The 25,907-nt window shown below is 39.1% G+C and overlaps 1 protein-coding gene across 4 annotated transcripts in view; it reads right to left on the bottom strand.

Moving 5' to 3' along the window:
• LKAAEAR1 (LKAAEAR motif containing 1) overlaps positions 1-25,291 on the bottom strand; it is a 31,091-nt gene extending 5,800 nt beyond the window's left edge. Inside the window, exons 1-2 of one of the 4 annotated variants that reach the window (XM_007475488.3) lie at positions 25,136-25,274; positions 17,298-17,448 (exon numbers count right to left, since the gene is read on the bottom strand). Coding sequence is in view for 1 of the 4 variants with exons in the window: in XM_007475486.3 (XP_007475548.2) it covers positions 25,136-25,172 (37 nt within the window). In the remaining 3 variants the exon portion in view is untranslated. Of the gene's footprint in view, positions 1-17,297; positions 17,449-18,601; positions 18,716-25,135 lie in introns of those variants that run through there. The other 3 variants (XM_007475487.2, XM_007475486.3, XM_007475489.3) reach the window with 3 other exon arrangements.
• Between the last annotated feature and the right edge of the window lie 616 nt (positions 25,292-25,907).

The raw sequence follows: 25,907 nt of genomic DNA, 5'->3' as shown, positions 1-25,907 counted from the left end.
TTTACATGAAAGGATCAGAGGACTCAGAATATGATATTTTGGAGAGCAGTATTACAACTAAAAATCATCTACCCAGAAAAACTGAGTATAATCCTTCAGGAGAAAAAGAGATATTTAATAAAAGAAGATTTTTAAGCATTCCTGATAAAAAGATCATAACTGAAAAGAAAATTTGACTTCCAAATATAAAACCCAAGAAAAGCAAAAAAAGGTAATCAAGAAAGGTAAATCATAAGGGTTTATAATAATACAAGGGAAAATGCTTTCTGTTACTCCTAAGAACTTTATCTTTACTAAGGCAATTAGAAGTATACATAGACAGAAGACATAAATGTGAATTGAGAAATTGAGAGACTTGCCTAAGGTCACATAGTCAGTTTGTTAGAGATGAAACTTAACCAAGGTCTTCTTGAGTTTGAGGCAGACTCCTTCTAATAATGAAATACCTATTATGACATCTTTCTCCCCTTCTTTTTGGATAAAAGGAAGGGATGAATTTCAAGGATCACCACAAACTGCTAGTGATCAGGAAACTGTGACTGTGAAAATGTGGGTTCAATGACTGTGAATTGCCAAAACTGTAAAAATAATTTTAGTGTCTTGATTTTATATCAAAAATAAGTGGTCGCCATGGGAAAAATCCCCAAATATGAAATACCCAAGTCAGCTGGGTTTTATGGAGATTTTTTTTCAAGTCTTTCAGATTGTTTTATGGGGATTTTAATTAATAAGAATGAAGGAATTAAGGGAAGGGAGAGAGACCGAGTAAGAGGAAATAGTAGGAAAAGGCCTAGGGCCTAGGCCAAATGGCCTAGGCCTTTCTCTTTAAGAGAGAAAACTAAGTCAGTCTTTTATCCACTCACCACAAGATTTTGTCCCAAGCAAAACTCCAACTAAGTTCAGAGAGCCAGCTCCTCCGTACTAACTCCAAAACCCCAACTGTGAAATCCCCTGAACTGATTTCAGACAGCTCTTTTTAAAGAGAAATTTCTCTTATGTCACCTCCCCTAAATTTTTACATCTTCCAATCACAGTAGACGTTTTCCACAGGACTGTCCATTCTTAATTCACATCTTCTTTTGTTATCACCTTCCCTGAGTAGACTAAAACTTCACACCTCTTGCTAAGCTTTCCCTTTGTAAGTTGCTTGACCTTTTAGTGATTAATTTAACCTTTATAGCTACTTAGCACCCTTTTGTATTAGATCTAAAAATAGACCTAGCTTAAGGGCTTTTGCCTCACTATAAGTATGAGTTGGGGACTTTTCATTGTTCAGTAAGGAGTTTACAAATTTATTTTCCCCTAAAGTATGCCTAAGTATGGGTGGAGTAATGTTAAAATTCCCAGTACATTCCTGATCAAGTACCTCCATTGTTTAAATGGGGAATAGCCTTAACAAAATGTTCCAAGGTAGAGTCTGAGCACTTTTAAGATTCACAATCCCCCCTGATGATCATTGGGAGACAAGTCTCCCCATTGATCATTTAATAAAATCATCTTGTCCTAAATGCACTTCTAACTACAGATGTATACAATATTCAATGTTCTAAGAGGAAATTAGAGTAGTGAGGGAGAAATAGAAAAGAAAGAAAGCAAAACTAATGTTTTGCTAGGCACACTGACAGAAAGCCAAATTAGGGGCAGTCCCTTTTGTCATAAATGTGTGCATTTACAATAAATGTTCAATCAAACTTCAGTTCAATCAACCACACCCAAAGTTCATTCTTAATCTTCTTGATGCAGTGTGGATTTTCCAGCATCTTTCTGCAACAGTTCATTCTCTGGATTTAGGAGTTAGCAAGCTTCTTCCTTGAAGATCTTTTCTCGAAAAAAATCAAAATCTTGCATTTTTATAAAAATACAATCTCAAACAAAAAATCAAAAACTTCTCATTTTAAATTAAAATACAATCCCCTCTGAAGTAGGTGTTAAAAAACATCCAGTTCAGCTCAGGATGCAATTTTGAGTTATTGGGGTGTATGAGTCAATTATCAAAAGAAGAGAAAAACACAACCAAAAACATAAGGAAAGGGAAAAAAAATCAAAATAGGCCCTTATATAGGTCCAATTTAAAATAATTTCTATCCCACAAGTCTGTAGGACAGAATGCAGTAATATTTCACTCACCCATTTGCAGCCAAGACTATAGGAAGTTGCCATAGTATAAGAAAGGAAAAAAAAAAACTAGAATTCTATTTTATAGGGAAGTGTCATTCCCTTGTGATTTTTGTCATTCTCAGGGATATAGGGAGCCAGCATGATAGTCAAACTTTGTACTTCTATGAGTACTTGATAAAAAGTGTAGATACAAGGAAGTCCTACGACTTAACATATGTCAAGCGTCGCAACCTCGAGTCTCACTAATTTCAATTCCTTCCATATTGGTATAGAAGTTCATCAATCCCACATGGACTGGTTTCATTTTGACCTGTGTGCTTTTTTTTTTTTGGCACTTTTCAGGTTAAGTCTGTGCTCCTTGTTTTTATCTTATTTCCTGGAATCAGATACAAATATTAATCACAGTCCCATAATATTTTATCAATAAATGGCAGGTTCCCATAGTTTAAAGCTTTTGGGTATGCATTGATATTATAGAAAGTATATATGTTAAACTTATATTACTGCAGACAAATATTAATTGTATTTACCTTTAGTACAAGAAATGAAAAAAAAATCAAATATTCTAATCAAAATAAAAGAAAAGCAATAATAAAAATAAGAAATAAAATCAGGAATTCAATGTGTTCTTGAAAAACAGCATCCACTTGTCAATGGATTATTGCATGTGATAGAATAGAGTCAATCAGTCTCAACAGAAGATGCTTTCTTCACATGTGGGCAATGAATCCAAGAGTCCTCTCCAACCTTTATAGATGTTGGAGTAGTTAACAATATTTGGAATGGTCCTTCCCAGGAAGGCTGAGTTGCTCCAGTATGCTTGAAATTCTTAATGTACACTTTATCTCCTGGGTTCAGGTCATGAAGAGAAAAATCTAGTGGTCCAGCTTGTACTGCAGCTCCAGATTCATGAAGTTCACGTAGTTTGTGCTGTAATTAATGAATATAGGAAGCAATAGTAGTATCTCCCCCTAATAGTGATGTATATGCAGGGGAGAAAGGTTTAGCTTGTATAGGTGGATGTCCAAAAAGCATCTCAAATGGTGAGATGTGTAGGTCTCCTCTAGGACTGCTTCTAAGATAAAATAGGGCCAGAGGGAGAATTTCAGGCCATTTTAAATGGGTCTCAGTGCATAATTTTCCAATCATAGTTTTACATTCTTTGTTCATCCTTTCAACTTGGCCTGAGCTCTGGGGATGATATGGAACATGGAATTTGGGAGTTATCCCTAAGCAAGAATATATCTGATTTAGGACAGAATCAGTAAAATGACTTCCTCTACCTGAATCAATACATGTTGGCAGGTTAAAGTGAGGAATAATTTCTTTTAAAAGTACCTTAGCCTAGAGACGGGAGGTCCTAGGTTCAAATCTGGCCTCAGACACTTCCCAGCTGTGTGACCCTGGGCAAGTCACTTGACCCCCATTGCCTAGCCCTTACCACTCTTCTGCCTTGGAGCCAATACACAGTATTGACTCCAAGATGGAAGGTAAGGGATTAAAAAAAAAAAGTACCTTAGCAACAAAAGCTGCTGTGGCTCGGGTGGCAGGAAATGCTTCTGGCTATCTGGTTAGTTGATCTACTATGACTAGACAAAATGTATAACATCCAGCTTTTGGCATTATTATGAAATCTATCTGTAGATGTTCAAAAGGTGTGTAAGCCAGAGGATGCCCACCAAAGGCTTTGCCATGAAATGCATGTTGGTTATATGCCTGGCAGGTAGAGCAGGCTGAACACACTTTAGAGGCTATAGTAGTTATACCAGGGGCTATCCCTTAACAGAGTCCATGATGCCCTGGGTGCCAAAGTGACCATTTTTATGAATATATTGGCAAATTTGGTGATAGAAACTTCTCGGGAGCAGGGGTTTTCCTTCAGATGACACCCATACTCCATTAATCTGTTTTGCTTTGAATTTTTGTTTCCATTTTCCCACTTCCTTTTCATTATAGAAAAGTGATAAATTTAAGTTATCAGTAGTTGTTAATGTCAAAATTAATTCAGGTCCTTCTATGGCTGCTAGCTTTGCAGTAGCATCTGCTCGATCATTTCCTCTAGAGACAGGGTCAGTGCCACCTGTATGGGCAGAGCAATGAACTACAGCTAGGGCTTCAGGCAGCTGGAGAGCAGAAAGAACTTCATTAATAATTTCTGCATTAGCTATAGATTTTCCAGCTGAGGCTAAAAATCCTCTCTGGAGCCATAGCATTCCAACTGAGTGACAAATGCCAAAAGCATATCTAGAATCTGTATAAATTGTTGCCTTTTTATCCTTGGCAATTATACAAGCGTGCTTCAGAGCTATGAGTTCTGCTCCTTGAGCACTAATGTTAGAGGATAGTGAAGCTGACCACTCAGTGGCAAATTCTGAGACTATGGCAGCTCCAGTGTAGTGTATGCCATCCCTCATAAAAGAGGAACCATCAGTAAATAAAATCAGATCTGCATTGTTTAAGGGAGTGTCCAAGAGATTATCTCGAGGCTTTTTTGCCATGAACACTAGTGTTTCACAATTGTGTAATGGTTCTCCTGAAGTTGGTAAATCTGGAAGCAAGGTGGCAGGGTTGAGAGTAGTACAACATTTCAAGGTAATGTTTTTGCTATTTAGCAAGGTTATTTCATACCTTGTAATTCTCTGATCAGAAAATGCCTGTATTCTATGTCTTAGTAACAATGCTTCTACCTCATGTGGGCACATAATTGTTAATGGGCATCCCAAGACTAGATTGACAGCTTTTGTCACTAGTAAAGTGGTAGCAGCTACTCCTCTAAGACATGGTGGTGCTCCTTATGCTATGGGGTCCAGTTGGGCAGAATAATAAGCAATTGGGCCCTGAGAAGGTCCCAAAGTCTGAGTTAAAACACCTGAAGCTACTCCTCTTCACTCATGTACATGCAAAGTGAATGGCTTGTTGTAATCTGGGATGCCTAGAGCAGGGGCAGAAAGGATAGCCTTTTTTAGATCTGATAGAGCTGACAAGTGTTCTGGCTCTAATTTGAGGGGTTCAGGAACCAAATCCTTTTGTTAGTGCTATAAGGGGTTTAGTAATTTCCTCATAGCAAAGAATCCATTGTCTGCAAAACCCCATTGCTCCTAAAATTGCTCTCAACTGTTTCTTAGTGGTAGGAGTGCTTAAATTTTGAATATTTTCAATTCATTTTGGAGAAATATAGCGAGCACCAGCAGTCAGGATGAATCCCAAATATTCTACTTTAGGGAGACACCACTGAACTTTATCCTTTGAGATTTTATGTCCTCTTTTGTGCAATTCCAAAAGATGATGTTAACTATCTTCCTGACATGATTCTGCATCTGTTGAAGCCAAGAGTAGATCATCTACATATTTGGTTAATTTGCTATTTTTAAATGTTATATTATCTGTGTCTTGGCTCAAAATTTGTTCAAATAAACTCGGGCTTTCCACGTAACCCTGGGGCAGACTACTCCATGTATATTGTGAGCCCTTCCAGGTAAAAGCAAAAATATGCATGGAGTTCTCATGTATAGGTATGGAAAAGAAAGCTGAGCACAAGTCTACTACTGTAAAGTATGTAGCTGTTCTAGGAATAGAGAAAATAATAGTATTTATGTTGGAAACTACAGAGTGTCTCTTTATAACATGATTATTCACCGCCCTCAGATCCTGTACGAATCTATAGAGGTGCTTGCCATCAGGCCCTCTTTTTGGTTTTTTAACAGGCAGGATGGGTGTGTTGTATTCAGATTTGCAAGGGATTATTATTCCTTGCTTAATTAATGAGTTAATAAGTGGGGTAATACCCTCAATTGCCTCTTTTGAGAGAGGATACTGAGGAATGGAAGGAGGTGGGCTAGATTTAGTTTTTATATACACAGGAATAGCAGATGTAAGTAAGCCTACATTGGAAGAAGATGTGGCCCAAAGAGACTCTGGTATATCTTCAGGTATTTCAAAAGTGGGAGGCTCTTTTGCCTCCTGGCTCTCTGAAAGAAGCACAGGGAGTAAATTTAAAGATTCCTCTGGTACTTCCAATGTTAAGGAACCATCTGGGGAGCAAGTTATTGTGGTTCTGAGTTTGCATAGAAGGTCTCTCCCCAACAAATTTAAAGGGGAGTCAGGCATCAAAAGGAAGAAATGTTGTACCTCATGGGTCCTATAGACACCATTCTAGGGGGAAGGTTTTTAACTCTTTGGGGTATTTCTGATACTCCCACTACACTTTGTGAATCAATGGAATAACAATTTAAATCAGGTACATTCTTTAATACAGACCTGGTAGCTCCAGTGTCTAAGAGACAATAATAATAGGTGTTACCCACCTTTAAGGTAACATGGGGTTCATTTTGAGGTTTACAATGGGGAGAGCAGTGGATAGGGACAATGGGGTAGTAGGACATCAGGGTCCGGAAAATCAAAGGTTGTATCCTCTGATTCCTGTGCCCCAGCCCTCCCCTAGAAACCTTCATTGTGTTTGGGACATTCCTTGGGCACCCCTCTGAGGGACATTACCACCTTGAGTATTTTTTTGGAGGAGCACCACCATTTCTTATATATTGTTGTTGGGTATTATCATTTTGATCTTTTAGTGATTAATTTAACCTTTATAGTTACTTAGCACCCTTTTGTATTAGATCTAAAAATAGACCTAGCTTAAGGGCTTTTGCCTCATTATAAGTATGAGTTGGGGACTTTTCATTGTTCAGTAAGGAGTTTATAACTTTATCTTCCCCTAAAGTATGCCTAAGTATGGGTGGAGTAATGTTAAAATTCCCAATACATTCCTGATCAAGTACCTCCATTGTTTAGATGGGGAATAGCCTTAACCAAATGTTCTAAGGTAGAGTCTGAGCAGTTTTAAGATTCACAATACATCTTGATTGGCTGAATGTGGGTTTGGGATTACAGGCTCAAGAGGTCGAAATCCCAGTTGGTTGAAACAATTTTCATAGGAGCTACATCTCATTGGGGTCATTATGGGATGATATTTAAAAAATAAAATTAAGAGGAAGGGGCTCATAGAAGAGAGGGTGGTTTGGGGGAGGTAGCGGGTAGAAGCAAAATATTTTTGAGGATGAACAGGGTAAAAGAAGAGAAAAGGATAAACAGAAGAAAAACAGGATGGAATGAAATGCATGCTAATTATAACTGTGAAAACATTTTTTGCAGCAAGTTTCTGTTATAAAGGCCTTATTTCTCAAATATATAGAGAATGGCATCAAATTTACAAGAATATAAGCTATTCCCCAATTGATATGAAAAGGTAATTTTCAGATGAAGAAAGCTAAGCTATTTATAATCAAATGAAAAATTCTCTGAATCACTATTGATTAGGGAAATGGAATCTAAAACAGGGGCAATAAAGTGGCACAGTGTATAGAGCACCTGGCCAGTAGTCAGGAAGACATAAGTTCAAATTCCTCCTCTAACACTTAATAGCTGTGTGACCCTGGGCAAGTTGCTTAACCTTGTTTGTCTCAATTCCTCATTTGTAAAATGATCTGGAGAAGAAAATGGTAAACCATTTCAGTATCTTTGCCAAGAAAACTCCAATGGGGCCATGGAGAGTTGGGCACGACTGAAAAACACAACTAAATGACAATTTAAAACAACTTTGAAGTACTACCTCTCATCTACCAGATTGGCTAATATGCCAGAAAATGAAAATGACAAATATTGGAGGGAATATGGGAAAACTGGGATACTATTTGTGTAGTTGTGAACTGATCTAATCATACTGGAGAGCAATTTGAAACTATGCCCAAAGAACTAGAAAATGGCACATGCCCTTTAATCCAGCAGTACCACTACTAGGTCTATATCCCAAAGAGAAAAAATGGGGAAAATACCTATATGTACAAAAATATTTATAGCAGTTTTTTTTTTGTGGTGGTAAAGAATTGGAAATTGAGATTATGCCCATCAATTGAGGAATGGCTAAACATCTTGTGTGATATATGCTTGTGCTTATGGTGCTATAAGAAATGATAATCAGGATTATTTCAGAAAAACCTGGAAAGACATAGATGAATTAGTATAAAGTGAACTGAGCAGAACCAGAACATTATACAATAGGCACCATATTCTAGGGTCACCTGAAAGGAGAAGCTGTAAGGGGGAGTAGTCGGGGAGTAGGACAGATGCGATCAGTGTCCTTACTTCCCTAAGGAATGTGGTCTAAGGCAGGAGAGAAAACAAAACAACAACAAAAATCCTACCACTTAAACACAAGATTTTAAAATCCAGAAATCTACTCCAAAGAGAGTCTCAGACTCCAGAAAAAGATGCCATGGCCCATGATGGGCTTATATTCCTTGGTAGAACTTTGGAAATAATAATAGCTAACATTTGAATAGTAGTTACTATGTGCCAGGCACTGTGCTAAGTGCTTTATAATTATTATCTCACTTGATAAGGTAATAAGATATGGAAAGACAGAATAAAGATTGATCAAAAAGATAGGTGAGATGATATCTAAGCCCATTCCTAATTTCATATCACAGCTTTTTGATTTTCTGGGAGAAAAGTTGTATCATCTCCAGTGTAGAATTTTTTGCTTAGGTCCAGCTGTTCTTTCTGTGCTATTATAACTTCCGGCATCAAACACTGAGAATGTAGAGTCCAAATTTGGTAGCTTCATCGTCCTTGCTATTGTGAATAGATTGCTATATAAGTGGAGCAGAGTTACTTTATTTTGCATTTATTTGTTGCCCTCTTTCTAGTTTCATTTACTTCTGACTCTGCTGGAACAAATGTTAGTCAATAAGTGTTTATTTTTTAAACCCTTACCTTTGGTCTTAGAATCGATATTGTATATTGAATCTAAGGCAGAAGAGTGTAAGGGATAGGTAAAGGGGGTTAAATGACTTGCCCAGGGTCACACAGCTAGGAAGTGTCTGATACCAGAGTTGAACCTACGATCTCTTGTCTCTGGGACTGTCTCAATCCACTGAGCCATCCAGCTGCCCCCTCAATAAGTATTTATTAAGCATCTATTATAAAATCTGGTAGGTGTCTCAGTAGATAGAGCATTGGGCCTTGCTGAGTTCAGATACAGCCTCAGATACTTACTAGCTATGTGACACTGGGCAAACAAGTTAATTCTATTTGCCTTGATTTTCTTATCTGTAAAATGATCTATAAAAAGAAAAAAAGGAGAAGAAAATGGCTAACCATTCCAGTATCTTTGCCAAGAAAACCCTGAATAGGATCGCAAAGAGTTGGATATAACTGAAAAATTCTTGAACCTCAACAACAAAGGCTTATGAAGCACTTTATGTATGTTATGTCATTTCCACTTTGGAGCATCTCTAATTATTAGTAAGGTTTTCTTTATATCAAGCCTAACTCAGCCCATGTAATTTCCACAAATTGCTCCAGGATTTGCGCTCCTAAGGCTAAGCAAAAGAAGTCTAATCTCTTTTTCAAATGAGAATCTTTTAAATACTTGAAGACAGATTTCATAGTTTCTTATATCTTCTTTTCTCCAGCTTAATCATACTTGTTTGGCCTAAGTGGGCATACTTATTGGGTATTATGTAGAGAATGTCTTCAAATTCAGTTTGGACTCGGAGGCCCCTTCAGCTTTTAGAATCTGTGCTTCTAATTCCTCATTTAAATTCTATTTACAATGAGGAATATAGGCTCCTTCAGCAAACAGCAGAGGAACTCTGGATTTGCAACGATGTGGGAGTATAGGGGACCTTGTTGGGAGTGTTACTCTGTGTAAATGTCAGGTTACTTTGAGTCAGATGCTTCCTTGGGAAAAGTGGAATGGGTAGGGGCTGTTTCTTTAAGAGTAAAGTGGGAAATTACTTCCCCTGATTAAAGAGAACTCAGCCTCAAGATTCCTATATTTGTGCAGTTTCCCCCATCTTTTCCTGTGTTAATACAAGAAATGGAGGGAGAAGGTCTGTGAGAAAAGAGCAGAAAACCTTGGGAAATTAACTGGGGCAGAAAGTCATCAGGCTAAAAATTTAGCTCTGAATAAAAAAATATATATTGTGTGTTACTCAGTTCTTAGACTTTTGTGTTGATAATGACTGGTGATGTAATATCACTTGTATATGCACCACGCCAACTTTTCTGAAGTTTATAATCATGAGAGTTTTAGGGAATTCTGAGAAATTAAGTGATAAACAGGACCACATAGCCAAAGCCAAGGGTCTTTGTTCTGAAACTGGTTCTTTATCCACCCCATTAGACTGGTGCTCTACAGACAGATCCTCTATAAACATTTGACTTTGTACTTTTAATAGGCTGACTTTGTCCAACTACTGAGTGGATACATTTCTGGAAGAAATGAATAACATTAATATTAATATTCTAGCTAGAAATGAAACAGAAAGCAAGAAGTTAGAGGTCAAACAGATTCATCCAGTGCCAACAGGCAGCAAACATCATTTCATGGAATACCTGGTCATCTCACAGATCAAGCTGAAATCAACTTTATTTTTATATACACTGATACTAGCTGCAGAGGATAAAGAGGTAGGAATGTCACATAAAGAATTTGACTAATTCTTCCAAAGAAAGTCTTACCTAGTGTCTTAAAAACCAAACCAAACCCTTACCTTGCGATTTAGGATTGATACTGAGTATCAGTTCCAAGGCAGAAGAGTATTAAGAGGTAGGCAATTGGGGTTAAATGATTTGCTCAGAACCACTCTCAGCTAGAAAGTGTATGAGACCAGATTGTATCCAGAACCTCCCATTTCCAGGCCTGGAGTTCTATCCACTGGACCGCCTCATTGCCCTGATACTTAGTATCTTTAAATATGAAGGCAAGATGCAGCCTAGTGAAAAATAGACTGGAATATATATTTTAGAATTAAAAATGAAAGATGCTAAATCATTGTATGTTGTTCAAAATCTGTACATCATAAATACTTTCTTCAATAAAGAGTTTGAAGGAGCTGCATGTGATAAAGATGGAAGTGACCTGACAAAAAATGAAATTAGACTCTTATGTTCACAGCAGGGAATGACTTGCGGGGGGCAGGGGTAATTTTAGAGGCAGCTTTCTGTGCAGTCAGATCATACAGCTTGTAGCAAAGGTAAAAATCTTTATCAAATTGGAAGGATGCAAATGAGAAGATACTTCAGGCAATCACAATGATTCTAACTGGACTTATAAAGTAAGCTTTTGACTGAAAAATGGGAAATTGGTGAAAAAGACAAAAGACAATGACTATATCCCATATTAGCAAAAATAAACCAATGCAAAACAGTGGCCAAAATGAGGAGGTAGAATGAGCTGAGAAATTACCTCAAAAACCAAATACTTTTTTACTTTGTATGTGGAGAAACTGTCAGCTGAGGACAGCACATGTTTAGAGTGCTAGTTCATTTTTAAAACACAGCGGGGGAGGATAGGGAAAGATTTACAATCCCTGTTATCCCATGAAACAGTGAAGAGTAATTTTGTCCACAAAGAACTCAGCTGGCCACTCCAAATACCCTTTTAACACTGGGGATTGACACTGGTCTATGTGTTGTTCCTCACACATGACATCTCATTTTCCATGTTTATGCTTTCATACTGGCTATCCCACACACCTAGAATGCTTTCCTTTTTTACTTCGTAGTTTCCCTGGATTCCTTTCAGAATCCGTTTAAATTCCATCTTCTGTAGGAATCTTTTCCCTGACCCTTCAGCTGCCAGTGCCTCCCTCTCTGAAATTACAGTTTTCCAACTCTGTCCATATCTTATGTGTACCTAATTATTTACAGTTGTCTCACTTATTAGAATGAGGGCAGGGACTGGTTTTGCCTTTGTATCTTTGGCACTTACCATGATACTTGGCATGTTTTTGTTGTTCAGTCATGTCTAACTTTTTGTGACCTCATTTGGAGTTTTCTTGGTATGGGTACTGGAGTAATTTGCCATTTCCTCCTCTAGCTTGTTTGATAGATAAGGAAACTGAAACAGACAGGGTTAAATGACTTGCCCAGGGTCACACAGCTAGTGTCTGAGCCTGGATTTGAATTCATGAAAATGAGTCTTCTTGACTCTAGACCTGGTATTCTATCCACTGTACCATCTCCCTGTCACAATGCTTATTGACTGACATTTGTTCTAGAGCCATAAGTAAATGAAACTAGAGTTTCTTTCTCTGCTCTATTAATATAGCAATCTATTCTTATTAGCAAGATTGGGAGAACTACCAGATTCTGGCCCTACATTCTTGGTGTTTGATGTGAGGAAGTTACAGTGGTAAGGAAGAATGGTTGGATCTGACCAAAAATTCCATGTTGGAGTAAATACAATTTGAAAATCACTCAGAGTTCTTTGGATCATAGATTTAAAGTTGGAAGGGACCTTAGAGGCCATCTAGTCCAATCCCCTCATCTCATTAATTTGGAAATTGAGACTCAAATAGGTTAGATGACTTATCCAGGGTCACACAGGTACTAAGTAATAGAGTTGGTATTTTAAGATTTCTCAAATGGGAGGGGGGAAGTTCTAGAAGATGGAAAAGGTCCCAGATGATGCTCTCACCTAAAAAGGTGGAGTAAGCAGACAGCACTATAGAAAAATCTCTTTTACTTTCTCATCTCTATGAACTCTTTATGAGAATGTTACATGCATGTGTTAAGGATGCGCTTGATGAAAGCATAAAAGAGTCAGGCTTCTGCAATTTTCTACGAGAGACCACATTGTTATGTACAGAAATGAACAACTATTTTAGATAATATAAGCTCTAACAACATATATTTGCTAATTAAAATACTGTAAATACTTGACTCAATAGAACTAGGATAGCCTAAAATGCATCTTCAAACAAGATCCTTGATATTCATATGCTACAATTATATGTAACTCAATGACATTTGTTTCCATGAAGATCAAACTTTTTTAGTGATTACTAATATCAAACAAGATTGAAAAAAGAGGAATGCTGACCAAAGAGACCTCCCATTGAGAGGATGTCCTGTGCCAAGTCCAAATAAGAATTGTCTACCGAGATGTCTAGATGCTTGCTGGTCCAACTGTACTGAGTTGAGTAACATGCCCTCTCTCGAGATCCACAGACTCTCAAAAGAGATCAGTCTAACTACCCATAGAGGAAATATAAAGTGGATGAGAAAACATACTTTCCCCTTGTTCTCACATGAAATTGGAGGAGGGGCCCTATTATTTAGTCGATCAGTGAAAATACCTTGTATAATCATGGCAGATGGGACCCAGAATTAACTAGAGGAAGAAGAGTAGTTGGGATCAAATTGAGTGTGGACTTTTTGATGATCTTGAGCTACTCTTTGCCAGAGAGGGTCATTTTTTTAACACCAATATTCTTTCTCCAAGTGCTACTGTGTGCTTGTGAACTGTGGAGACAGAACATATCAGAAGTCTTGAAAAGACTCAGATGCTTCCTAGCTGTGTGACCCTGGGCAGTCACTTAACCTCTGTTTATCTCCATTTCCTCAACAGTAAAATGAGGATAATAATAGTCCCTACCTCCCAAAGTTATGATGATCTAATGAAATAATGTGTGTAAAGCATTTACCACTGTATCTGATGGATAATAGTCTCTCTAGTAGTGCTAATTATCATGACTATTAATTGTAGACAACCCAAAGGGCAACAAAAAGGTGTGCGGATCGGGGTATCTGGGTTTGAATCCAACTCTGCTCACTTACAACCTGGCACCTAACCTCACTGGGGCTCATTTTCTGAATTTGTAAAACTGGGTGATTAGATCAGCTGGCATATTTGGAGGAAAATTGTGACTTCATTGGGTTCAGGGGCTTCTGGGTGAACAAACTCCCTCTACTGATGAGAGATCCCCACCTATTTTTTCAGGGGGAGCAGGAGCACTCTGGCTTTGCTGGGAGCAGTGCCATCTAGTGTTCATAATGTAATCCTACACTTTTCTGGTTGGGCAGCAAAGGGCACTCTTGGCAGGCTGGAAGATGTTGCACTGGATTGGTGGCCTTGGGGAAAGATAGTCCGCTGTTGGGAAACTGCCAACACTTTGAGACAAATTTCTGGAGGATGTTTGGGTCCATTCATTTGTTTGTGAATTGCTGCAGTTGGGATACTAACCATTAGGGAATATAAAAGATCCTTGCTGGATGGCATGGAAGACTCATTCAAAAAGTCAAGTGGCTCAGTGGATAGAACAGCCAAAGTTGGAGATGGGAGGTCCTAGGTTCAAATCAGACCTCAGACATTTCCTACCTATGTGAACCTGGGCAAGTCAAACCCCCATTGCCTAGCCCTTACCGCTTTTTTTTTTTGCCTGGGAACCAGTATTTTAGTATTGATTCCAAGGGAGAAAGTAAGGTTTTTAAAAAAAAATAATTTTTTTTTTGGGGGGAGGAGGGAATGCAAAAGTGATGGCAAACCTTTTAGAGACCAAGTGTCCAAATTGCACTCTCACAGCACATGTGAGCTTCCCCTTTACCCTAGACAGGGGAGGGAGGAAGTGCTCCTATTGGACTATAGGGCACAGGGGTACCTGATATGAGAAATGCCTTCAGGCATGCATGGTGAGGGGGAGGAGAGTAGCTCCCCCCCACCCCAAGCACATGTGCCATAGGTTTGCCAACACAGGATGAAAGAAGTTTTGGAGATTTTTTTAAAATTGGATTTTTATTTTGATAACAAATTTCCACATAAATTTTCTGAAGTTATATCATCCATAGTCTCCCTCCCTTCTTTTCTCCCCTCTCCAATAAGCAATTCAATCTGGTTATACATGTATTAACTTGAAAAACACGTTTCCTTATTCTTTTTTGTAAATGAATAATTTTATAAAACCAAAACCCCAAAACATATACCCAAATAAACAAGTGTTAATCATGTTTTCATCTACATTTCTACTCCTTGTTAGAGATTTTTTAAGAAGAGCTTTAAGCTAAAAACTCTGACTTCTTTCAGTATGTTCTTTTCTGGACAACCTGACAGGTCTGATGGACATGGGAGTGGGCTTGGCAGACTGAATCATAAGACAGAACAAGCATAAGTCTCAAAGGATGGAGGGGAAGAGTATTGGCAGGAAGGGAAAATAGTCCTGAACCCCTGAAGCTAGGTGTTCCCTGGCCCAGGTGTAGAATCCCAGAGTTATGTGGCCCAACAGTTACTGCTTCTAAGTGCAGGATACCAAAAAAAGCAGTTTGTGGATTAGCAGGCTGGACTGGACAAACAGCACTAGAAGATTCTATTCCCCAAAGTGGGGCTGTGATAGGCCTGGCCAGGCTATTTTCTGATATAGGACCATATCCTCCCTCCTACCATCATAGAGCTGGACAATATGCCTCCTTGAGCCTGGGCTTCCAGGTCTGGGCCTGAAACTCCTCCCATGATTCTACTATCAGAAAGGGAAGGAACATGAAGTTGCTATTAAGGAATGGGGGCTGAAAGATACCTAGGATTAGGGCACTGATTTGGAAAAGTGCAGATCCTGAGGCAGGGAAGAGACCCTGGAGAAAAGGGCCTTTAAATTCAGGCTTCCACCTTGGCTCAGAGTGAAGGGATGGGAATAGGCCTAAACAAGAAAGGAGGACTGAATGAAGTATTGGGCTTGCTGTCAGTTCTATTCACTCTTCTAAGTGGGAGTTGGAAGGGACCTCAGAGGCCATTGCTTTCAGCTCTCTCATTTTACAGATGATGAAATGAAATCTGAAAAAGTTTAAGTGACTTGCTTGGAGTCACACACCTAGAGTTTGAATCAAATTTGAACTCAGAACTTTCTGACTCCAAATCCTCTGTTCTACTTGCAGAAAGAAGGTTAGAAACATACTGAATGAACCAGGAGAATATTATACATGATAATAGCAATATTGTATGGAGATGAACTGTGATTGACATTGTTATTCTCCACAATACAATGATCTAAGACAGTTTCAAAGGACTTATAACAAAAAATGCTATCCATGTTCAGAGAAACAACTGATGGAGTCTTTGTTTCTTTGTTTGTTTGTTTTTTTAATGAGTCTTCAACAATATGACCAATGTGGAAACATTTTTCATGATCACAGAAATATAACCTAGATAAAAATTTAAACTTAGGGATGAATGAGGGGGGGAAGAGGATTTGGAACTCAAAGTTTTAGAAAATGAATATTAAATATTATTCTTATATATAATTGAAAAGAAAAACTTAATACATTTTTCAAAGATCAAGTAAAAAACAAAACCAAAAACAAAACCCCACCCCAAACCCCAAACCCCTGAACGATAAAGCATTCAGACAAGTAATCAGGATCTTCCCCAAAGTAGACCCATCAGCCCAGGGGGAGCCTCACAGTCTGTTTTCTCTCTGGACTAGGCAAAGAGGAAAGGTGGGAATCTTTTCTTCTAAGAGGGGGAGGACAGAATTTGGAAAGAGAAGCTTGACAGGAACATGCTGTATCATGGAAGATTCCCTCCTCATCTCCCACCAAGTGGGGGCAGATGCAAAGGGAAGGAAGTGCCTGCAATTCACGTGGGACGACGTAAGGGTGGTATTGTGCAGGATGAGGAAACAGCAAGGTCTCTGAGTCCGGAAGACCTAGGTATAAATCCAGCTTCTGCCAGGTAATGACTGTGTTGCCCTGGGCAATTCACTCTGCCTACTTCAGTGCCTCACCACCCCCAAACTCCCAGACAACTCTCTTAGACTATAATTTACAGAGCTTTATGGAGGAAGTTCTTCACCAGAAACTCCCTACACTGATGAAATCTTAGATCTGCTTTAAAAAAAAAAAAGGAAGTAGCCTTAGGGTTGGTGGATGTTTGTTGGTGGTTTGAGAGGCTAGCTTGGGAGCTGTGAGTACAGCATCTTGGAAGGAGTCAGTGATTGCTGTGTGGAAGCACAGATTTTGTAAGGCTGTATAAGAGTGGTTGCAGGATTGGGAAAGACTAGAGAGTTAGTGGAGTGTGAATTTGGAGCCTGGGAATCATAGCAGGGCCCTGGGGACTTGGTAGGAGCATACTCATGAAAGAGGCAGAGGAAGGGAAAATGCACCTACTATGTGTTAGGGACACTGCTGATATTATCTCAAGTGACCTTTTCAGCAATACTGAGGTAGGTGCTACTATTATCACATTAGATTGTGAACGCCTTGCCCAGGGTCATAGAGCTTGTAAGTATCTGAGGTCATGTTCCATGACAGGTCTTCCTGACTCCAGGGCCAGCTCTCTAGCCACTGTGCCACCAAAGTTATGTTGAATGTGGAATAGAGATGATAGATGGCGACAGGGTCATCACCTGCTTGTTAGAATTCTTCCTGCTTCTCCCTACTGCCTCTCCTTGTAGTGAAGTCAATATGAAATGAGTGGTGGGAAAAGGTTCTAATATCAGATTCTGTCTGATGCAGTGTATCCAAATCATACAGAGGCTTCGGGGATCTTCTTGGTATCTATTTTGGAAAAAAAGGTGGTTACAGGGTGAGGGTCTAGACATGGAAGGGGGGGCAAGGCCATTGACCACATATGGAACTTACTTCCACATAGGGCTGTTGGAATCTCAGACAATTCTGTTACTATGGAACGGAACTAGTAATGTATGCAGGGTGGTTTATTTTCTATCTCTGGTAGCACTAGTTGCTAAAAAGACCAAAAAGGACTTTCGTATAGTCAATTAACTAACATTTATTAATAATTCTGGGATAGTAACTATGCTAAGTGCTAGGGGTACAAAGAAAGGTGAAAGGTAGCTCTCAAGAAGGGCATAGTCTAAGGGAGGAGACAACATGCCAACAACTCTATATAAATAGTGTATATACATACCCATAGATACACACTATATGTCATATACATATATATTCCTTGTTGTTGTTCAGTTGTGTCTGACTCTTTATCACCCCATTTGAAGTTTTATTGGCAAGGTTACTGGGCTGGTTTGCCATTTCCTTCTCTATCACATTTTACAGATGAGGAAACTGAAGCAAACAGGGATAAGTGACTTGCCTAGGGTCACACAGCTGTGAAGAGTCTGAGGTTAGATTTAAATCCAGAACCTCCCATTTCTAAATATACTTATTTTTATTTCTAGTTTACATATTAGGGAATGAGGTTAAGGAGATTAGATGACTTGTCTAATGTCACACAGCTAGTATGCATTAGAAGCACATTGAAAACGTAGACTTTCCCTAATCAAAATCCATCACTCTGCACCCTATTCCTTTGCTGCCTCTCATTAAAGGGAGGAAGAGACTAGAAAAGAAAGTAGAATTGCTGGAAGGACAAATTTTAGATGGCCCTCAAAGGAGCAGGGATGTGTGGTCCTGTGACCGTGGGAATAGGTAGATGATTTGAGGAGGAATCTAGAGGACTTGGGAGGAGTGGTGGCGATCCCTGAGGACTCTGGACAAGGGAGGAGAAACCTTGTGCTGAGTCTGGGTTGAGAGTCTGACTACCCAGTATGGAGTTGGCAGCCTTAAGAGAAGAGAGACTCTTCCCTGACCTCCCCCCAACTTTTTCCTCCCCCCCTCCCCCACCAGGCTCTCCCCCGACAATCTGTAAGGCATAAACTCCTATCCTGTTGACCCAGACCAATCCATTTGTTCCTACCCGAGTTTTTGCCCTTCTGTCTGTTTTCTAGGAGCCTCTTTTCTGCTTGGTCAGAGGCTCAGCCTATTGATGCTGTTGACTCTGTTGCCTGGCAACGCCAGCCCCAGCAACTATCCCCTCCTCTTCCCTTTCCCCTCTCTTCTGAGTTCCTCTCTCTTCCCAGGCTTCAATTTGAGGTATCAGTGATGAGAAGAGCATAAAGGAGGCATTTGTTTGCGGGGAGAATCTGAAAATCACATTCCTTCCAATACCTGGCCTGACTCCAAGGGAGTATTAGATCAGAAATTGAGCATTAGGAATGACCTTAGGAGGGAACTTCAGAGAGATTCAGTGAGTGGAAGTAGCCCACACAGGCAGTGAGTGGAAGAGACGAGTTTGAATGTAGGTCCTCCCATTCTGACCCTAGATGTCTTTTCACTGTGCAAGGGTGGGCTTGGATACGAAGCCCCCCATATCTCAGACGCTCAGGACCTTAGGCATTTGGACAGACCTTTTCTGAGTCCCCCTTTCTGCCTCCCAAATTTTGTCTCCAGGAGTAATGGCTGGTTGAGAGGCAGCACCAAGGGCAGCTAAGATTGTCTGGACAGTGTCTCCAGGGGTCTTCTCGCATTCTCAGCCAACTAAATAAATTCAACCCAACAAATAATTATTACATGGCTCTCCAAAGATAAAAAGACATAGAATCCTTGTCCTCAAGGAGTTTATATTCTGTGTGTTGATAAAACAAATAAGTATACACAAGATAAGTTGGTGCAGAAGGAGGTAACTCAGGAGAACAAGAAATGTTTCCCAGAGAATGGAACATTTACTTGGTGATAACAATAACATCTATACATCACCTTAAGATTTGCACAGCAGGCATACTAGGTGGCATAGTGAATAGTGTGTAGTCCTGGAGTCAGGAAAACAAATTAAATCTGTCCTCAGACACTTGATTCAGTTTTCCTTTCCACAGTGCCTCTGGGCAAGTCATTCTACTTCCCTCTCTGCCTAAATTTGCTAAACTGTAAAATGGGAACAATAGCCCCTACCTCCCAGGATTACTGTGAGTGCTTTATGAAGCAGTTAGTACAGTGCCTGCCACATAGCAGACATTTGATAAGTACTTGTTCCCTCCCTCCCTTCCTCCCCCTCATTTGATCCTCACAACAATCTCGTGAGAGAAAAGCTGCTATTATCTCCATTTTACAGATGAGGACACTGAGGCTCAGAGAGGGTAAATGACTTGTCCAGCATCACCCAATCAATGTCTATTACAGGATTTGAACTTGGGTCTTCTTGCCTCCAAGGCCAGCATTTAATCTATTGCACTGGTGAGTAACCTTGGTGAAAGCTTGGGAGTCCAAGAGGTCAAGGTGAGGAAAGAATACATTGTAGGCTTTCCAGGCAGCCAGTGTGAACTGCATGCAATACAAGATTTAGGTCAATATGATTGGGAAGTAGAATTCACAAATATGATATGGAATAGTTTGGATACAGACCATGGATGGCTTTAAATGCTGGAAAAGGGAGATTATGTTTTAGCCTAGAGGCAATATGGAGCCCCTGAAAGATGGAGCAGGGGAATTACATGGTCACACTTGTGTTGTAGGAAGATTTTTTGGGGGCAGCTTTGTATAGTTAACTAGGTGGTGCAATGGATAGAGTATCAAGCCTGGAATCAGAAAGACTACCCATCCTGAGTTCAAATCCAGTCTCAGACACTAACTCTGTGACTGGGCAAATCACTTAATCCTGTTTATCTCAGTTTCCTTATCTGTAAAATAGCTGAAGAAGTTAAGGGCAAATCATTCCCTTCTTAGTCTCCTGGTCCATAACCACTAAAGCTTTGGTATAATAAATACATTGGGTGTAGTTCTTCCAGAATTAAGGGAGCCAGTCTAACTGATCACTAGGGTCAGGCCTGGCTCTACCATGGCCTTAAATAGCTCTCTTTATGGAAATAGCTGCTCCCAGGCTATTGGCCAGGTATTGCCATCCTTGTGTTGTAGCATCTACTTCTTTGATTGTGTCTCCATTCACAATGATATCAAGTTGCGTGCCATGCTATCTTCTCTTGGGAACACCATCTTTCCTGTATATGCATATAATATAAAGGAATACCTCCTACATGGAGATTTCTCCTTTCCTGCTACCTGCTTTGTTGATGTGAAGGTTGCCCCTTCTGTTCTTTTAGAGGGAGGATGGAATGGTAGAAAGAACCTTGGACTTGAAGTTAGGATAGACTTGGGTTCAGATCTTGCTTTTTACACTTACTAGTCATGTGACCAATGACAATTCACATAACCTCTTAGAACCTCAGCTCAGGGGCAGCTAGCTGGCACATTAGATAGATTGCCAGGCCTGAAGTTGGGGGGCCCTAGGTTCAAATCTGACCTCAGACACTTCTTAGCTGTGTGACCCTGAACAAGTCACTGTAAATTTTAAAAATTAATATCTAATACTCCAAGTATTATATTGAATAAGATTTATTAATATTTAACTTGAAGCAAAAGGAAAATAAAAGGCTAGAGAAACAGATGGGAGGCTCACCAGCCTCCCATGTGGAAAAGAGAGCGAGGGAGGCATTCCCCACAGCTTAAAAACCATTGTAAAGGACGCATGTGAACAGAAAGGGAAAAAGGAACTTTGGGATGAGGGGAGAATTCTGGGAGATTGAAGTTCAAAGGATACAAAATTTCCACTTATACATCACTTAACCAAACTTTGCCTAGCCCTTGGTCTTCTGTCCTAGAGTTGTTGCTATGACAGAAAGTAAGAATTTCTTAAAAAACAAAATAACAACCCTCGGCTCCATTATTTGTAGAATGGGGAAAATTATATTGGTAGTACTTAACTCACAAGGTTATTGGGAAGATCAAATGAGAGAATTGTTGCTTAAACATTTTGCAGAGCTTATAGTACTCCATAAATATTAGCTATTATTATTTGAAAAGTTTCCTCCGGGACTGCCTGCTCTTTTATTTTGCACCTGTGATCCCCCTTTTTTTCTTCTGATCTTGACAAGTTTTCCTTCTTGTTGCCAACTTCCTCATTAGAGCATTCAGAGTGTTCCATACCAGCCACTGACAAAGGGAAGTCTAAATACCTGATAAAGTACCAGTATGATGAGCCACAATGTTCTTCTTTCTAGATAGACATAGCACAAAGTGTTACCTATGGTCTTTTCTACTTCTGTAGAGCAGAGCACTCCGTTTCACCTAGGATACTAACAGTTCTTATTAACAGACTAGAAGAAGGCATTACTATTGTTATTCTTGGTTGTCATTTCGTACTATTGACTCATGCTGAGTACACACACTCCAATAAACCCCTCAAGTTTCTTTCATATGAACTACTAGCAAGCCACAACTCCCCCATCTCTTACTCATGCGGTTTATTGTAAAAATTATAGTCATTACTAATAAATTTCAGCCTATTACATACATTTAGGTATTTTTGTTTTGCATTCTGTCTTCCAATATGTCATCTGTAATGCGCAGCTTTCTGTAATCTGCTAATTTGGAAAGCATGCTACCTCTTCTCTCAGCTAAGTTGTTGATAAAGGTGTTTAACAGAATGGACAAATCCCTTGAGAACGCTACCATATAGCTTGACATTGAACTATAAATCATCACTTTTTGAGTACAATTAATCATCCAGGTCTGAATCCACTCAACAGTATAACTGAAATTAGGAAAATTCTATAGTTATCTTTATGCACTGGAACTATGATTTTCAAATCACCACCAAACAAAAGCATTAAAAGAATAGATTTAATCTGGGCCGGTGCTCATTCTGCTGGCCTTTGCTAGCATCAGTTGTTTGGTGGAGCACCTCAAAACTTTGTTCACACACTAAAAGGGCAGTCAGGCTGCCCACCTCAAGGAGGGGACTTCTAATCATTTCTTAGTGAATGGTAACAGAGAACAACATGTCAACTATGAGAACAAGGGGAGACCTCTAAAAGAGGCAAGTAGAGGAGAGTGAGATATGGCACCCAACTGAAATTTCCAGGGGAGAGCAGCATGATGTCACCACCAGAAGCACCATTCTGTACTTTAGGATGTGCCAGTTGCTCTAGACACATGCCCACCCTGGCCATGTTTGTCTTTTTGTATGTGCCTCACATGCTTGTGCCCTGGCCACCTAAATTCTTCTTGTGTGCTCTTTCATGAATAAGCCTTTGAGGATTTCCTGTATGTTTGTCCTTTACATATAATTAACCCTTGGTAGGGCGAGTTTTCTTTGTGTATATCCTTCCCTATTGGCATTGTAACCTGTAGGAAAGTAAACTTCTTGTGTGCATGGAATGGTCTTTTCTTGACACTTATTTGGTATTCAGTTGGATGAAATATCTCTTTCTTTGAATTTATGTGTCCCCTTGCTGACCGGTAAGAACAAACAAATTGGTGGGAGGTCATGAGTTATGGCTTGAATGGGTACTGACCCATACAATGCCTCAAACCTGGGGTAGTTTTTCTTGGAAAACAAATGCTCCCTTAGTACCCCAAATATCCATGGCTGCTTTATTGATAACAACAACAAAATATCTGGACCCAACTTGCATTTTCAACAGTTGTGGAATGGATGAGTGAATGGGTATGTATTAATGCAGCAGAATGCTTCCATGCTATAAAATACTATTAAAATGACAACAATAAACAATTAAAGGCAGCAATGATGCAAGAGAGTGCTAAACTTGATGTCAGGTAGACCTCAGTTCTAAACCTGCTTCTATGCTTACCACCTATGTGATGCTGGTTTAGGGGCTAGTTAGTTACTTGAAAAGCTTCTTCAAGGCTTTTCTGCATTGTTGGAGAGAGTTCCCAAATCCAAAGAATCAACAGTCCTTAAAGTGTTAACTTGACGAATGAAAGAGATAAAGAAATATGGAAAGACATAAGACTACAATAGAAAAAATGGCGACCATTCCAAAACTTTATAAATACACATATGGAAAAGCGGTTGGAATTGGACATAAATAAGTTGTTATCACTATTAGTTTTAAGAGTTTATATTGCATGATTATTTTTCCTTATTAACCACTAGGTGGTATTGCTGCCCCTAACCTGATCCTATCTATCGTAATTTCCATTTATGGGAAAGTTCTATGTTCACCCTAGAAGTTATGTGTCTGATTTAGAGGGAACTCTGGGGAAGTGCCAAGATCCCTGTAGTTCTTAAAGAACTGACCACCTTTCTCCCCAATCCTATTCCTTTCCTCTTTTCTACAACAGGGTAGCTTTATTCACATCATTAGAATAAGAAGTTTAGTCAGTGTGGATTTTTCCAATCAAAAATAACCCTATTCCCCTACTTATGGAAAAATGCTGATTATTCCATATGTCCTATTGTGCTTACCTAAGCCTATAATTATAATATATAATATCTTTGAAGCCAATAAAGGAGGTCAACAACATCATATGTCCTATTGTGCTTACCTAAGCCTATAATATAAGGATATAATTCCTGCTTCAGCATAAAAAAAAAGCAAAGCATGTCCTTGTGCACAGTTTTTCCTCATTTTGACTCCTTGTTACTGACATTTTGTCTCCTGAATTTTAACTCTTGGATTCTGACTCCCACATTTTTACTTCTGGATTTTGGCTTCTGAATTTTGATATTTGGCTCCCAAAGCATGACATTTTTGACTCCTGAGTTTCAACATTTAGACTCCAAAATGTTGACTCCTTGACTTCTGGATTTTGGTTTTCATATTTTGGCCCCCAAATTTTGACAATTCGACTGCCAGATTTTGACTTCTTGATTTAAATTCTCTCATTCTGATATTTTGACTCTTGGATTTTGACTCCTGGATTTTGATTTATATTTTAACCCCCAAATTTTGGCAATTTTACTCCAAATTTTTTACTCTTGAATTATGGCTCCTGAATTTTGACAGTTTGACTCCTTGGGTCAAAAAAGCAAAACAAAAAACCCAACCCCAAACCCTCTATCTTCTGTTTTAGGATCATTACTAAATTGGTTCTAAGGCTGAAGAGCTGCCAGGGCTGGATAATTGGGGTTAAGTGACTTGGCCAGAGTTGCACAGCTGACTCCCTGGATTTTGACACCTAAATTTTGACATACTGACTCATTGAATTTTGACTCCTGAATTTTGACTTCCCCACTCTGATATTTTAACTACCAAAGTTTGACTCCCTACATTGACTCCAAAATTTTAACTTTTTGATTCCTGAATTTTTACTCCCAAATTTTAACTCCTTGATTTTGATTCTAAAACAGACTTTTTGGATTCTTGTCCTCATTAGCCTCTCTGCAATATCTGATGTTGTTGACCTCCTTTATTGGCTTCAAAGATATTATATTCTTGTTCTCTTCTACTTCTCTAATCATTTTCCTCTCTATGTTCTCTTCTCTGGCAATCCCATTCACTAGCTTAAACTAACATCTATTTGCTGATAACTCTCAACTCTATATCTGACCTCTTTTCTGAAGCACCAGATCTTAATTTCCAACAGTCCATCGGACAGTTTTACTGGTATGTCTTGCTAGTACCTTATACTCCATATGTAAAAAAAAAAATAATACCATGTTTGCGATTTATCTCCTCAAAATGTTCTTCCATTTGATATTCCTAATCTTGTCAATGGCGTCACCATTCACCTAGTTTTTCATGTTAAAGTCTTGATTTTATTTTTGACTTTTCTCTCTATTCTTGTAAGGTTCCCTTTCATTATGTTCCCATCGCTACCACCCTCATTACCCAGACAACTGTAGAATGTTTTTTTCTAGCCTCCATTCTCATTGCTACAATACATTTTTTCATATTGCAACCAGACTTAATCTTCCTTTGGCATAGATTTGGTCATGTAATTCTCTTCCTGAAAATACTGCAATGATTCCCCATTTTTAACTAAATAATGTTTGAACATATTCTATTCTTCAAAGCCCTCAATAGTTTGGTATCTACCCTACCTTTCCAGTCACATCTTATGCTATGTATGAGTAGGCACAGAGAAGGCAAAATGGCAGGGTTTACCCAGCATTGAAAATTGTCAGGGGGAACAGTAGAAACATTAGGAGACAAAGTAAAACTCCAAATGGGCAGATCAAAGTCACATCACTTTAGACTTCTCAACCTGCTGGACTCTGGGATTCCTCTCTTTGTTCACAATCTCCTTTCCTTTCATGTTTCTCATAGCCTTGTTTCTCTTATTCTATCCTTGATTCACTATCATTGGGAGTGTTAAGTCCTCAATCCTTCCCTCCGCTTCCACTTCATCACCCTACCTCTAGATACATTTTCTTTTCTTCACAGTGCTGCTTCTGTGATAGACCTTTCCAACATTTAATTGTATTT

The sequence above is a fragment of the Monodelphis domestica genome, chromosome 1 (genome assembly GCF_027887165.1).
Source record: "Monodelphis domestica isolate mMonDom1 chromosome 1, mMonDom1.pri, whole genome shotgun sequence".
In the NCBI taxonomy this organism is placed as follows: Eukaryota; Metazoa; Chordata; class Mammalia; order Didelphimorphia; family Didelphidae; genus Monodelphis; species Monodelphis domestica.
The sequence above is the reverse complement of the archived record's forward strand: the minus strand, read 5'-3'. Positions and strand labels throughout refer to the sequence as shown.